At 43.9% G+C, this 13468-nt stretch overlaps 1 protein-coding gene across 1 annotated transcript in view; it reads left to right on the top strand.

Annotated features, from left to right (window-relative positions):
- The window catches only part of ATP6V1C2 (ATPase H+ transporting V1 subunit C2), a 43664-nt gene extending 34997 nt beyond the window's left edge, over positions 1-8667 (top strand). The window contains exons 11-13 of the mRNA XM_044290780.1: positions 3043-3140; positions 4384-4513; positions 8282-8667. Of these exons, the coding sequence (XP_044146715.1) occupies positions 3043-3140; positions 4384-4513; positions 8282-8380 (327 nt within the window). The 3' untranslated portion in view covers positions 8381-8667. The remainder of the gene's footprint in view (positions 1-3042; positions 3141-4383; positions 4514-8281) is intronic.
- Positions 8668-13468: the final 4801 nt, after the last annotated feature.

Raw genomic sequence — 13468 nt, 5'->3', positions numbered from 1 at the left:
TTTTATTACCTGTTTACTAAAACATATTCAAGTTATAGTTATATAATGGACATGGACATAGAGTCCAGACTTTTAGCTTTCATTTGAGGGGATCCACAAAAAAAGTGTATGATGGGTTTAGGAGTTTCAGCTCCTTTACATGTGTCATTATTTCATTCTCAATTAAGCACATAAAAGGCCTGGAGTTGATTTGAAGTGTGGTGCTTGCATTTTAAACATGCGGTGAAAGGAGCTCTCCATGCAGGTGAAACAAGCCACCCTTCATCTGCGAAAACAGAAAAAAACCATCCGAGAAATTGCTACACTATTAGGAGTGGCAAAATCTACAGTTTGGTATATCCTGAGAAAGAAAGAAAGCACTGGTGACCTCAACAATGCAAAAAGACCTGGACGCCCACGGAAGAAAACAGTGGTGGATGACCGCAGAATAATTACCATGGTGAAGAGAAACCCCTTCACAACAGCCGACCAAGTGAACACTCTCCAGGATATAGGTGTATCAATATCCAAATCTACCATAAAGAGAGGACTGCATGAAAGTAAATACAGAGGGTCCACTGCACGGTGCAAGCCACTCATCAGCCTCAAGAATAAGAAGGCTAGATTGGACTTTGCTAAAAAAAAAAAAAAAAAAAAAAAAAAAAAAAAAAAAGCACACATTCTTTGGACAGATAAAACCAAGACCAACCTGTACCAGAATGATGGAAAAAAGTATGCTCATGATCCAAAGCATACCACATCATCTATAAAACATGGCGGAGGCAGTGTGATGGTTCGGGCATGCATGGCTGCCAGTGGCACTGGGTTCATAGTGTTTATTGATGATGTGACACAGGACAGAAGCAGCCGGATGAATTCTGGGGTTTTCAGAGACATACTGTGTGTTCAAATACAGCCAAACTGATTGGTCTGCATTTCATAATACAGATGGACCCAAAACACAAAGCCAAAGCAACCCAGGAGTTTATTAAAGCAAAGAAGTGGAATATTCCTGAATGGCCGAGTCAGTCTCCGGATCTGAACCCAATAGAGCATTTCACTTGTTAAAGAATAAACTTCAGACAGAAAGGCCACAGACAAACAGCAACTGAAAACAGCTGCAGTAAAGGCCTAGCAGAGCAAAGGAGGAAACACAGCGCCTGGTAATGTCCATGAGTTCAAGCCTTTAGGCAGTCACTGCCAACAAAGAGTTTTCAAACAAGTATTAGAAATTAACATTTTATTTACAATAATGTAATTTGTCCAATTACTTTTGAGCCTCTGAAATGAACAGATTGGGTTTAAAAAATGCTTTAGTTCCTTACATTTTTATGCAATCACTGAATGTCCAAGTTATATAGGGGTTGTCCAAGTTATATTTATTGATGACCTATTGATGTAATTCCACCTGCTCACCACTGCAGATGCAACGGCTAGAAGGTAAACAGTGAAGAGGAGGCAGCGCTGACACCGCGCACGCCTTCTCTTCAAACAGCTGATCGGAGGGGGTGCCGGGTGTCGGACTCCCACGATCTGATATTGATGACCTATCCTGAGGATAGGTCATCAATAAATATAACTTGGACAACCCCTTTAAAGCTGAAAGTCTGAACTTCAACGGCATCTAAATTTTTTTGTTCAAAATCTATTGTGGTAATGTACAGAACGAAAGTGTTGTCTCTGTCCAAAGTGGCACATATGAGCTCAGGGATAAAACTCTGATGAATCCATCGCCAGGAATAGGGGATATTAGGACTGGCGTCTAAAACGACGGTCTTAATAAATGACCCCCTATGTCCTTATTCAATGAAGTCAGGTAATTTTCTAGCCTTATCATAGGCACTTTGGAAATAAGGGTTTCATTTGCAAAAATAATACGAGTCATAGAACTTTAGCCCATGACTTTAATTTGTAATATTCTATACAATATGTCTGTACAAGGCTTGGTGCTTCATTTTCAGAAAAAGAGCTCCAAATCTCCTGTATAACCAAGAATTAATCTGGTAATATTCTGGCTGCCTAAAGCTACCACTAGGGGGAGCTTACAGTATACACAATTATACGGCTCCTATAAGCTCAGTAATAAAACAGAAGCTCCCAAGCTCTTTCTAGTGGTGGCTTCATAGAGCAAGAATTTTCTATTTAGAGCTTTATTTCAGAAAAAATAGAGCTTCTATTTCAATATAAAGATATATTAAGAAATAAACCGGCACAACATGTTGTATATAAAGTGACATGATCCTAAAAGGTGGACATTCACTTTAAGAGAAACTGTAACTTCAAACTCCATATGTATTTCTATTAAAACCTTTGATGGAGGGGTTCATGATTCATATAATGGAATGGTTGAAAGGGTTACACCACAGAAAGTAAATAATAACATCACGTTCGGGTATGGGAGGGAAACACCATACCGAACATAGGAGGGAAAGGGGTGAGGGAGTAAGACACCTAGTAAAATCCTAATCAAAGTCCTGACTAACTACCAGTATGAACTGACCCCAGAGGTAGGTGAATTCATACACAGAAATACCTAATGTCCTAACTCACCCTATAGGACCCTGGTACTAATGTCAGGACTGAGACAACCTGTTCCTCCAAGAAGGACAAACAGGAGTCTCCCTCAGGCCTTAATACAAATGACAGGGAAATGCAACACACAAAATAGCCCAAACAAAATACAAAAGGGAAAGAAAACACTTAACTTCAAGGGGCTACGGCAGCACCAGGAACTCAGCCGAGATCCACACACCAGCAATCCACAACTCAAACAGAAGCTATAAACCGCATAGCACAGTGGGAGAAACAACAATAAATAGAGAAGGTTAAATGACCATAATAGCCACACCTGGGAAAGAAGATGTGGCAAGCACCAGAAACAACACAGACGTCATTTGATCCAAACGGAAGACATGTCAGATCAAACCACGTGTTGCCAGTCTCACCGATCTCCTACCACCTGTCGCGGGAACGTCCATGAAAAACGTTCAGTACATATGATGCATGTAGAGAAAGTATTGTGTTCTCCTATAAAAAGTTAATCTGTACTGTTTTATCCTACAGGGGCCTCTCCTGCGCTGGTTGAAAGTAAACTTCAGTGAAGCATTCATTGCCTGGATTCACATAAAAGCCTTGCGAGTTTTCGTGGAGTCTGTTCTAAGGTGAGTAGTTGTTCCAGTTTGTGAGAATAGTTCCTCCTAGGTGGAATGGTGCCCCTAGAAGTGCGAGGCATGTCTGTGAAGAAGGGCTCATGCACACAGGCATAATATGGCCACATACAACCTCTGGGTTATACAGTGTAGAACTGTGGACCCCTCTAGGAGGATGCAGGAAGGCAGCATAAAGTGTGCTCTGTAAATAAAATGGAAACCAGACAACTTCTGGGTGATAGCTAGCTAGCAAGTAGAGGTGGGTGATGCTTGCAAACTGGCACAGGGCCTAGAGAGGATCAAGCACTTTCTAGCACCTGCACCCTGAAGCAGAAGAGGAGCTTGGTCAAGATACTGTGTAAAGTCCAGCCAGACTAATGCAAGTAAGGGGCTGTTCACTTTTTGTCCGACATTTAACATATACTTTGGGAAAAAATAAGATGCAAAAGCATAATACACTACGCTTTTCAATCCTGCAGAGTTTAGCAAAAGTATGTATGTTTTTTTTTTTTTTTACAATGGAACTGTATTGTGACGGATGCCACTGTATGGGACCGTCTAATGCAGGGGTCAGCAACCTTCGGCACTCCAGCTGCTGTGAAAATACAACTCCCAGCATGCACGCTTGCTTGGCTGTTCTTGTATCTCCCATCGAAGTGAATGGAGCATGCTGGGAGTTGTAGTTTCAAAACAGCTCGAGTTCCAGAGGTTGCTGATCCCTGGTCTTATGCATCCGTTTAATGTACAGTGGTCCCTCAAGTTACAATATTAATTGGTTCCGGGATGACTGTTGTATGTTGAAACCATGGTAAGTTGAGTAATTGGTTCCAAAGCCCCAAAATGTCATCCGAGATAAGAGAAAATGATTGGTTGGATCTGAGTCTTAGGCATTGTATGTTGAAAATATTGTATCCTAAGGCCATTGTATCTTGAGGGATGTGTATATGTTAAACGTAGGTCAAAAATCTGATGTGAACACAGCACAAGACCTGTAAATAGGCACATGTGGAGTGTGTGTGATCTGAAGAGACGCCTATGCGAAGTGTGCATTAGCACCCCCTACTGGCCACATTCTAAATTTCTCGTGATCATTCTAGGGTATATTGATCTTAGAAAATCTCAGTTTTTTGTTGCAATTTTCATTGGACGTGGTCTCATGGTCCCTGGAGCCAGTAGTATTAGTAGTTTAGACATTTATTATTTAAAGATTGCCAAAACATTTTATACCGCGCAGTTAATATCCTTTCTATCTTAGGTACGGCTTGCCAGTGAACTTCCAGGCAGTGATTCTGCACCCCTACAAGAAGTCTATGAAAAGACTACGAGATGTGTTGAATGCCATATTCAGACACCTGGATGAGGCAGCAGCTGCAAACATGAAGGATGTATGTACAAAGCACAGGCAACACGTAGCCACTCTCATCATGCTTCCCATAAGGGTTTGGTCACACACTCAGGTTCTTGGATGCTGTTTTTGAAGCCAAAACCAGGAGTGGATTCAAAAACAGAGAAGTAATATCTGGGAACCAGTGAGCACATAGCTCGCTATTAAACTATCTTACATGCCAGATGCGTGCTTGTCAATACATTCTAACAGTGTTTGTCCTATTTCCATCGGTGGCCCCGTTGTGGAGTAATAAGGCTTTTTATTTTATGCTAATTAGCCCCTGGGTGCAACCAGGGTGGTGCTGTTGCACTCAAGGCTCTGCTTCTTTTGTTCCTGGCCACGCAGCTGCCACTTTGACTGACAGTCAGTAAAGACGCACTCACGCCTGACCCTGAAGTCTAGCATTTGCTTGTTCGCTTCACTGTTTGGCGAAGCACAGTACAGAAGCCATCGAGCTTCTGTACTGTACTGCACCTGCGCTGAACAGTGAAGGAGCAATCGTGAACCTTCGGGTGATTTCAGGGTCAGGCTTAAGTATGTCTTCACTGCCTGGCCCTGTCAGCCAAAGGGGTCGGAGTGCGGCCGAGAAGGAAAAGGAACCTCTAGATGCAACGGCACCACCCTTGTTGCACCCAGGGGCTAATTGGCATAAAATAAACTCATTTCTCCACAACGGGGCCACCGATGGAAATAGGACAAACACAATTAGAATGTATTGACAAACACGCTTTTGGCATGTGAGATGGTTCCATAGCAAATGATGTGCCGACAGATGCCCTTTAGTAGTTTCTCTGCTTTTATGATCCACTCCAGATTTGGGCTTCATTAGAAAACCTGAACATGCGGCTGTACCCTAAAAAGGAAACACAAAGTCAGTGTAGGCTTAAAGGGGTTGTCCTTTCTGCACCATCCTAGCGTAGAGATAAGCCATAAGGTGACATCCTCAGATCTTCTGAGCCCTGTGTAGTCTGCAGTTTTGTTTCGCTCTCCTCCAGGCCGCTTCCTGTAGATGATGTGAGGCTCTTGTCCATTAATCATCTCCGCAATTCCCTGCAGAAGGATGCAGTTCGCACATGGCCTGCGACATGCATGCTGCTGCATACGGCGCAGTCTGCAGCCTCTCATGTGCCTGCATCCATGGCTCTCCAGCATGCTCTGTATATCCATAGGTTCTGATAGATGTGATCGGCCCACATTTATCTATGCGATGCCTGTGTAAGGCATAGAGAGAGATGCAGTTACCAGAGCTGCTGCCCGCAGATAGTGATGTCTACAGTCAATATAGCAGGACTATGCTACTCCAAAACAGCACGTTAGCATGAGGGAAAGAACAATGATATGATACAATAGGACTAGGTTAGTGGGAATGATTTCATGTGGCTGCTGGAATTTCTCTTTAATTATTCAAAAGGAGTATAATGGTTAGAACCAGTTGTCCCCTGTCCACCCGCTAGGGCAGTGATGGTGAACCTTTAGAGACCGAGTGCCCAAACTGCAACCCAAAAAACACTTATTTATCGCAAAGTGCCAATTAAAGGCGTTGTCTCATTTCAGTAAGTGGCATTTATCATGTAGAGAAAATGAATACAAGCCACTTACTAATGTATTGTTATTATCCATATTGCTTCCTTTGCTAGCTGGATTCATTTTTCTATTGCATTATACACTGCTCGTTTCCATGGTTACAGACCACCCTGCAATCCATTAGTGGTGAGACAACCCCTTTAACCTGAACACTACAGTCCAATGTAGTATGTCTTCGATGTACTTCATCATTTAGCTATAAGGCCTCTTTCACACGGGCGTCAGTTTTTTTGCCCGGATAAGAGCCGGGTGCGTTGCGGGAAAATGCGCGATTTTCCCGCGCGAGTGCAAAACATTGTCATGCGTTGCACTCGCGTGAGAAAAATCGCGCATGTTTGGTACCCGAACTTCTTCATAGAAGTTCGGGCTTGGGATTGATGTTCTGAAGATTGTATTATTTTCCCTTATAACATGGTTATAAGGGAAAATAATAGCATTCTGAATACAGAATGCATAGTAAACCAGCGCTAGAGGGGTTAAAAAAAATAAAAAAAATATTTTAACTCACCTTAGTCCACTTGATCGCGAAGCTGGCATCTCCTTGTGTCTCCTCTGCGCTGAGCGGCTGAACAGGACCTGGGGTGAGCTGCTCCATTAAATACAGGTTAAGGACCTTCGATGACGTCACTCCAGTCATCACATGGTACGTCACATGATCTTTTACCATGGTGATTCACCATGGTAAAAGACCATGTGATGACCGGAGTGACGTCATCGAAGGTCCTTAAGCGATATTTAATGGAGCAGCTCACCCCAGGTCCTGTTCAGCCGCTCAGCGCAGAGGAGACACAAGGAGATGCCGGGCTTCGCGATCAAGTGGACTAAGGTGAGTTAAATTATATATATATTTTTTTTAACCCCTCTAGCGCTGGTTTACTATGCATTCTGTATTCAGAATGCTATTATTTTCCCTTATAACCATGTTATAAGGGAAAATAATAATGATTGGGTCTCCATCCCGATCGTCTCCTAGCAACCGTGCGTGCAAATCGCACGGCATCCATACTTGCTTGCGGATGCCATCCGATTTTCACACACCCCATTCATTTCTATGGGGCCTGCGTCACGTCGAAATCGGACAATATAGAGCATGCTGCGATTTCAACTGAACGCACAAGTGATGCGTTAAAAACATCGCTCATGTGCACAGCCCCATAGAAATGAATGGGTCAGGATTTAGTGCGGGTGCCATACGTTCGCCGCACGGATCGCACCCGCACGGAAAACTCGCCCGTGTGAAAGGGGCCTAACAGTCTGCCTACATTCAGTGCGCTGCCTGCGATGTTCATAGCTACTTTCACACTCGCGTTTTGGGCGAATCTCTCATGGATCTGCAAAAACGGATCCGTTACAATAATACAACGGCATGCATCTGTCATAAACTGATCCGTTTGTATTATCTGTAACATAGCCATGATGGATCCGTCATTGAAAGTCAATGGGAGACGGATCTGTTTTCTATTGTGCCAGATTGTGTCAGAGAAAACGGATCCGTCCCCATTGATCGTTTGGCTCAGTTTCGTCAAGCAGGCAGCGGAATGGAGACCGATCGGAGGCAAACTGAGACATTCTGAGCGAATCCTTTTCCATTCAGAATGCATTAGGGCAAAACAGATCCGTTTTGGACCGCTTGTGAGATCCCTGAACGGATCTCACAAAGGGAAAGCCAAAACACCAGTGTGAAAGTAGCCTTAGGCATATTAGTACACCGTAGACTTTTTTCCAGGGTGCGGGTGCCCACAGAGAGGGCTCTGAATGCCGCCTCTGGAACCCGTGCCATAGGTTCGCCACCACTGCGCTAGGGGATAACTGCTAGACTGGTAAGGCCCCCTGTTTCAATGGTGTGCAAGGTCGAGCATGCGCACTGCTGCTCCAGCCATTTCTATGGTGCTGCCAGATGTACCAGAGTACAATGCTCAGCTGTCTCCGGCAGTCCCATAGATTTTGAATTGAGCAGTTGCGTGCATGCACGACCATTGCTCCATTGAAACGTGGACATCAGAACCCCTTTCTCATGATCAGTGAGGGTCCCAGCATTCAGAAACCCCAGCAATCTAACAGTTATCCCCTACCTAGTGGATAGGGGATACCTTGTTCTAACCGGAAGACCCCTTTTAATTTACATCAACATGTAATACTGGTATTTTTTCTTGTACTGACCATACTTTTCTTGCCATCGTAGGTTGGTATGGATATTCCTGGTTTACAACTGAACAACCAAGACTATTACCCATATGTCTTCTTCAAGATTGATCTGAATAGCTTAGACTTTCAGTCTTAGGTGTAAGAGACAGACCGTATAGTGAAATCTAGAGTGACAAACGGTCCTTTAACACTGTGCTAATATTGCTGCCTAGTCTTTTCTCGAGACGCCAGATGCCGTCTTAATATGTATCTAGAAGCAAACTCCATGGAATGAGCCAGTAATGTGCATGCTAAAAGCAGAGCCGCTGTCCTAAGAGGAGGTCACACAGAAGGATGTAATATTTGTAAATTATATCATAGATATCATAGACCTGTGCCTGGTGGCCAGAGACCACCTACAATAAAAGATTATATATATATGTAGATCTGTGCAGTGCTTTTCTGTGTGTGTCGTACCCTCTCCAAATACAATGCATGCCCCAAAAGTATGTGAACGCTGCTACGGCCATTTCAACCACGTCTATTGTCCCACCATCAAATATCATATTCATATTTATCAATCATAAAAAAAAAAGAAAGAATATCTGCCATTTGGATGCTGATAAACAGAAAAATCTAGTGAAGTTGACATATGCTTACATGGTATGGCGCCACCAGGTGTTAGTATATAGCAATGTCAACATAATGAGCTGCTGGTGGTCATACTTTGTCATTCTCCTTAGGCTACATGCACACGAACGTTGTTTGTTTCCGTGTCCGCTCTGTTTTTTTGGTGGATAGGATGCGGACCCATTCATTTCAATGGGTCCACAAAAAATGCGGACAGCACACCGTGTGTTTGCATCAGTATGTCCCTTCCGTAGCCCAACAAAAAAAAAAAGCAGCGAGGTCAATGAACAGTGATCCTCTGTTCAGCCAATAGGAATAGCTTTCTACCCTGCATGTTAGGCAAGGAGCCGGACCTCCAAAGTAGGATGGCAGTACAGTGGAAAAGATCCACTGGAAGGAAGAAAAAGGACCTAGTTGCCAGAGGGGGAAGGAAACGGATTCAGCTCCGAGCACTCCTCCACACATGATGACAATGATATTTTTAGGCTATAAATACTGTGAATTACTTTATAATAGACTTTGGGACTTTTGCTATGAAAATGATGATTACACTTACCGGTAATCAGATTTTCCTAACTCTACGACAGCACCTTAGAGAGATGGCTCCGCCTCCAGGACAGGAAACCTGCAGCTTTAAAAAAGGTGGAGCCACTCTCCCACCTCAGTGAGTTTTCAGAGCATGAGAGGGACTCCCCTTTATATTAGTTTAGTTTCACAAGCATATATACATATTTTTGTTTTTGCGACACTCGTGAACACACAGAACCACCACCATAGGGAGGGAATAAAGAGGTGCTGTCGTGGGGTCAGGAAAATCCGATTACTGGTAAGTGTAATCATCATTTTCCCCCTCCCCCACGACAGTACCTTAGAGAGAGATTACAGAGATAACTCAAGGGTGGGAAACAGCTTCCAAAACCTTTGTGCCAAAAAGTAGATCAGAAACAGAATCGACTTGAAGCCTGTAGTGCTTATAGAAAGTAGAGGGAGAAGACAAGGTAGCCGCACGACAAATCTGTTCTATGGATACACTGGCTCTATCAGTCCAGGAAGTTGACACCGCTCTCGTGAAATACGCTCCCAAATAGACAGGTGGAGAAACACCAGACGCTGAATATGCCAAAGAAATGACTTCTCTAATCGAGCAGGCAATAGATGCCTTTGAGGCCGTATTACCTCTTTTAGCCCCACCAAAGAGCACAAATAGAGCAGAAGATTTTCTCCAGTCTTTAGTGACCTCTAAATACTGTAGGATACATCTTTGGACGTCAAGAGAATATGGATCTAGAAAGAAAGCTGGAAGAACTATCTCCTGAGACCTCTTTGCTCTAGATGGAACTTTCGGCAAAAAAACTGAATCTGGTGTCAATACTACGCTGTCCTCCTGATTGACATGAAAGGGGGGATTAATGGAAATAGCCTGGATCACACTAACTCTCCTGGCTGATGTTAAGGCCACTAACCAAACCAGCTTCAGAGTAAGCAGTTTAACTGAACAGGACTCCAAAGGTTCGAAGGGATGTTTAGTTAAGGCGTTCAATACTAAATTCAGATCCCAAGGATGGAATCTGGGGCCCTTCACTGGTACCATCCTGTCAACCGCTTTAAAGAATCTTATTATCCATGGGTCCATAGCTAAATTTTTCCCCCCTAAAACCGAAAGTGCAGACACCTGCACCTTCAACATGCTTTCTGCCAACCCCAAGGATAATCCTCTCTGGAGGAATTCCAACACCTGCGCCACCGAGAATTCCAAGGGCCAGGAAACTCTGTCTATACCTAGGAAAGACAAGAATTTTCTCCACACTCTAGCAGAAATGACATTAGTCACTTACTTCCTACTTTTCATCAATGTGGAAACTAAATTCTTTTGAAAACCCCTGGCTGTCTAGAAATGACCTATCAAATTCGTGACCTATGACCTATCAAAGATGTAGGGATTTTACTGTCGGGTGAAACACTGGACCTTGCGATAACAGGTTTGGGATCTCTGGCAGAATTCAGGGGTCCGAAATTGACATGGCTCTCAACAGTGAAAACCATGCCCTTTTCGGACAGAAAGGCACTTTCAGGATTACCCTCGGCCCTTCGTACCTGATCTTTTTTTATAACTAGCGGTATTAACTGCAGTGGGGGAAATGCATACCCCAGAGGAAAGCTGCACTTTTGGAGAAATGCATCCACCCCAGATGGGCACTCCCTTGGGTTGAGTGAAAATAATTTCTCGACTTTCCTGTTCTCCCTTGTGGTGAACATGTCTACAGATGGATGGCCCCACAAATCGACTATCTGGGAAAAAACATCTGGATTTAGTGTCCATTCTCCTTGTCGTAACCTGTGTCGACTCCAAAAACCCGCCCGAGTATTCTCGACTCCTTTTATGTGGAGAGCTGACAGATGTAATATTTTCTCTTCCATCTCCTTGAAAATCCACTCTGTCTCTTTTTAGTAAGGAACTTGACCTGGTACCCCCTTGGTGATTGAGGTACGAGACTACTGTTCGATTGTCAGACATTATCCTGACATGTTTGTTCTGAACCTCTAGTAAAACCTTGGAGGTCAAAATCTCCATCAGTAGTTGGCGAGAGTGCCTCTGAGCCCACTGTACTGCTGGTATACAGGACGTCAGGACAGGGACATCCCTTTTCTTATAGTTAAGGATTCTCCTGACTGCACCCTGTGTATACCCTGCTGAATCCAGACTATCTTCTCCTCTGTAAGGAAAGTACTCTCCTCTATGGAATCCAGCACTAGACCTAAGAACACCTGTCTCGTAGACTGTTGCATTCTGGACTTTTGAATATTCAACAACCATCCCAGCTTCTTCAGTATCCTCACAACATGTTCTACCCCTCTGACACATGCTTCCCAAGACTGGGATACTACCAGGAAATCGTCCAGGTAAGGTAGGAACGCGACATCCTCCTTCCGGATGGAGGAGGCCATCTCTGCCGCCACCACCTTGGGAAAAATTTGCGGTGCCATAGAGAGGCCGAACGGCAATGCCTGAAACTGAAGGTGAATGATCCCGGACTCTGTCCTCATCGCCACTCTGAGAAATTTCTGGTGCTCTGGATGTATCGGAATATGGTGATAAGCATCCTTTAGATCCAGAACGGCCATATGACAGCCTGGAGACAAAAGATGAATTACAGACCTGATAGTCTCCATCTTGAATCTCCTGACCTTCAGAAATTTGTTCAAATGCTTTAGATTTATAATTGTTCGATACGAACCATCCGGCTTCTTTACCAGGAACAGGGTTGAATAGAACCCCTTCTCTTTCTCTAAACTGGAATCAACATTTTTGCTTGTTAATTTTTGTATTTCTTCCATTAACACATGAGGAGTTTGAAATGATGAATCTTTCTGGTGGATCTCTCTTGAACTCTAGCCTTACTCCATCCTGCAGGAGTCCTACCAGCCATGTTCCTGCAATTTTTCCCCAAGCAACCCCAAGCCTATGGGAGAAGAAACTCCGGCAGGTAACATGAATCTGCCCATGACCCTCTAGTAGCTACCAGGGCTTCCCGCTCCAGGACAGGAAACCTCACTGAGGTGAGAGAGTGGCTCCACCTTTTTTAAAGCTGCAGGTTTCCTGTCCTGGAGGCAGAGCCATCTCTTAAGGTGCTGTCGTGGGAGAGGGGAAAAATTAGTATATCATATAATGCAATCTCCATAGAGAAATCTAAGCAGAATGGGTCACAATCGAAACAGGAGGCTACCAGACGTATAAAACAGTTCAGCGAACCCTACTGTGTATGTATGCAAGAGCATGACCAAGACTTCCAAGTACTATCCTACCCCCCAATTCCCCAAACTTGAACCCAATTGAGCATCTGTTGGACCACCTCAATCATCACATTCGCTCTATGGATCCTCCCCCACACTCCCTTCAGCAGCTGTGGGATGCACTGCAGTCAGCATGGCTCTAGATACCTGAGACAACCTACCAGGACCTTACTGAGTCACTCTCACCTCATCTAGCTGCTGTCCATGCTGCACACAGTTAGAAATGTCCCACATTGGTTGGAAGAGCATGGCCAAGACTTCCACGTACTACCCTGGCTCCCTAATTCCCCAGAATTGATCCCAGTTGAGCATCTGTGGGACCACCTCGATTATTGTGTTCGCACTAAGGATCCTGCCCCACACTCCCTCCAGCTGCTGTAGGATGCACTGCAGTCAGCATGGGTCCAGATACCTGTGACCACTTACCAGGACCTTACTGAGTCACTCCCAGCTCATCTATCTACTGTCCATGCCGCACACGGCGGTCACTCTGGATATTAGCTGGTATGGTCATAATAATGTGACTTGACTGTTTAGTAACCATTACTACAGCTTATGTGACATTCTTTCTGACAAAGTGTCTTAGGGGTGATCCAGTAAACTAGAATTTATATTCAGAGAAACTATCATAACCAGTGGTACAAAATGAACCGGTTGTGACACAAATTCTATTCACATTGGGAAAATTAAAATATATTGCGTTTGTGCCTCCAGAACCACAAAACTGTAAATAAAATATTTTACCAAAAAAAAATAAAAAATGTAAACCTTGTGAAACCAGAGTCACTTTTGCAGATAATTACACACATGTCGAACAAACAAA

Source organism: Bufo gargarizans, chromosome 4 (assembly GCF_014858855.1).
Source record: "Bufo gargarizans isolate SCDJY-AF-19 chromosome 4, ASM1485885v1, whole genome shotgun sequence".
In the NCBI taxonomy this organism is placed as follows: Eukaryota; Metazoa; Chordata; class Amphibia; order Anura; family Bufonidae; genus Bufo; species Bufo gargarizans.
Note: the sequence above shows the minus strand (reverse complement) of the source record. Positions and strands in the feature narration are given on the sequence as shown.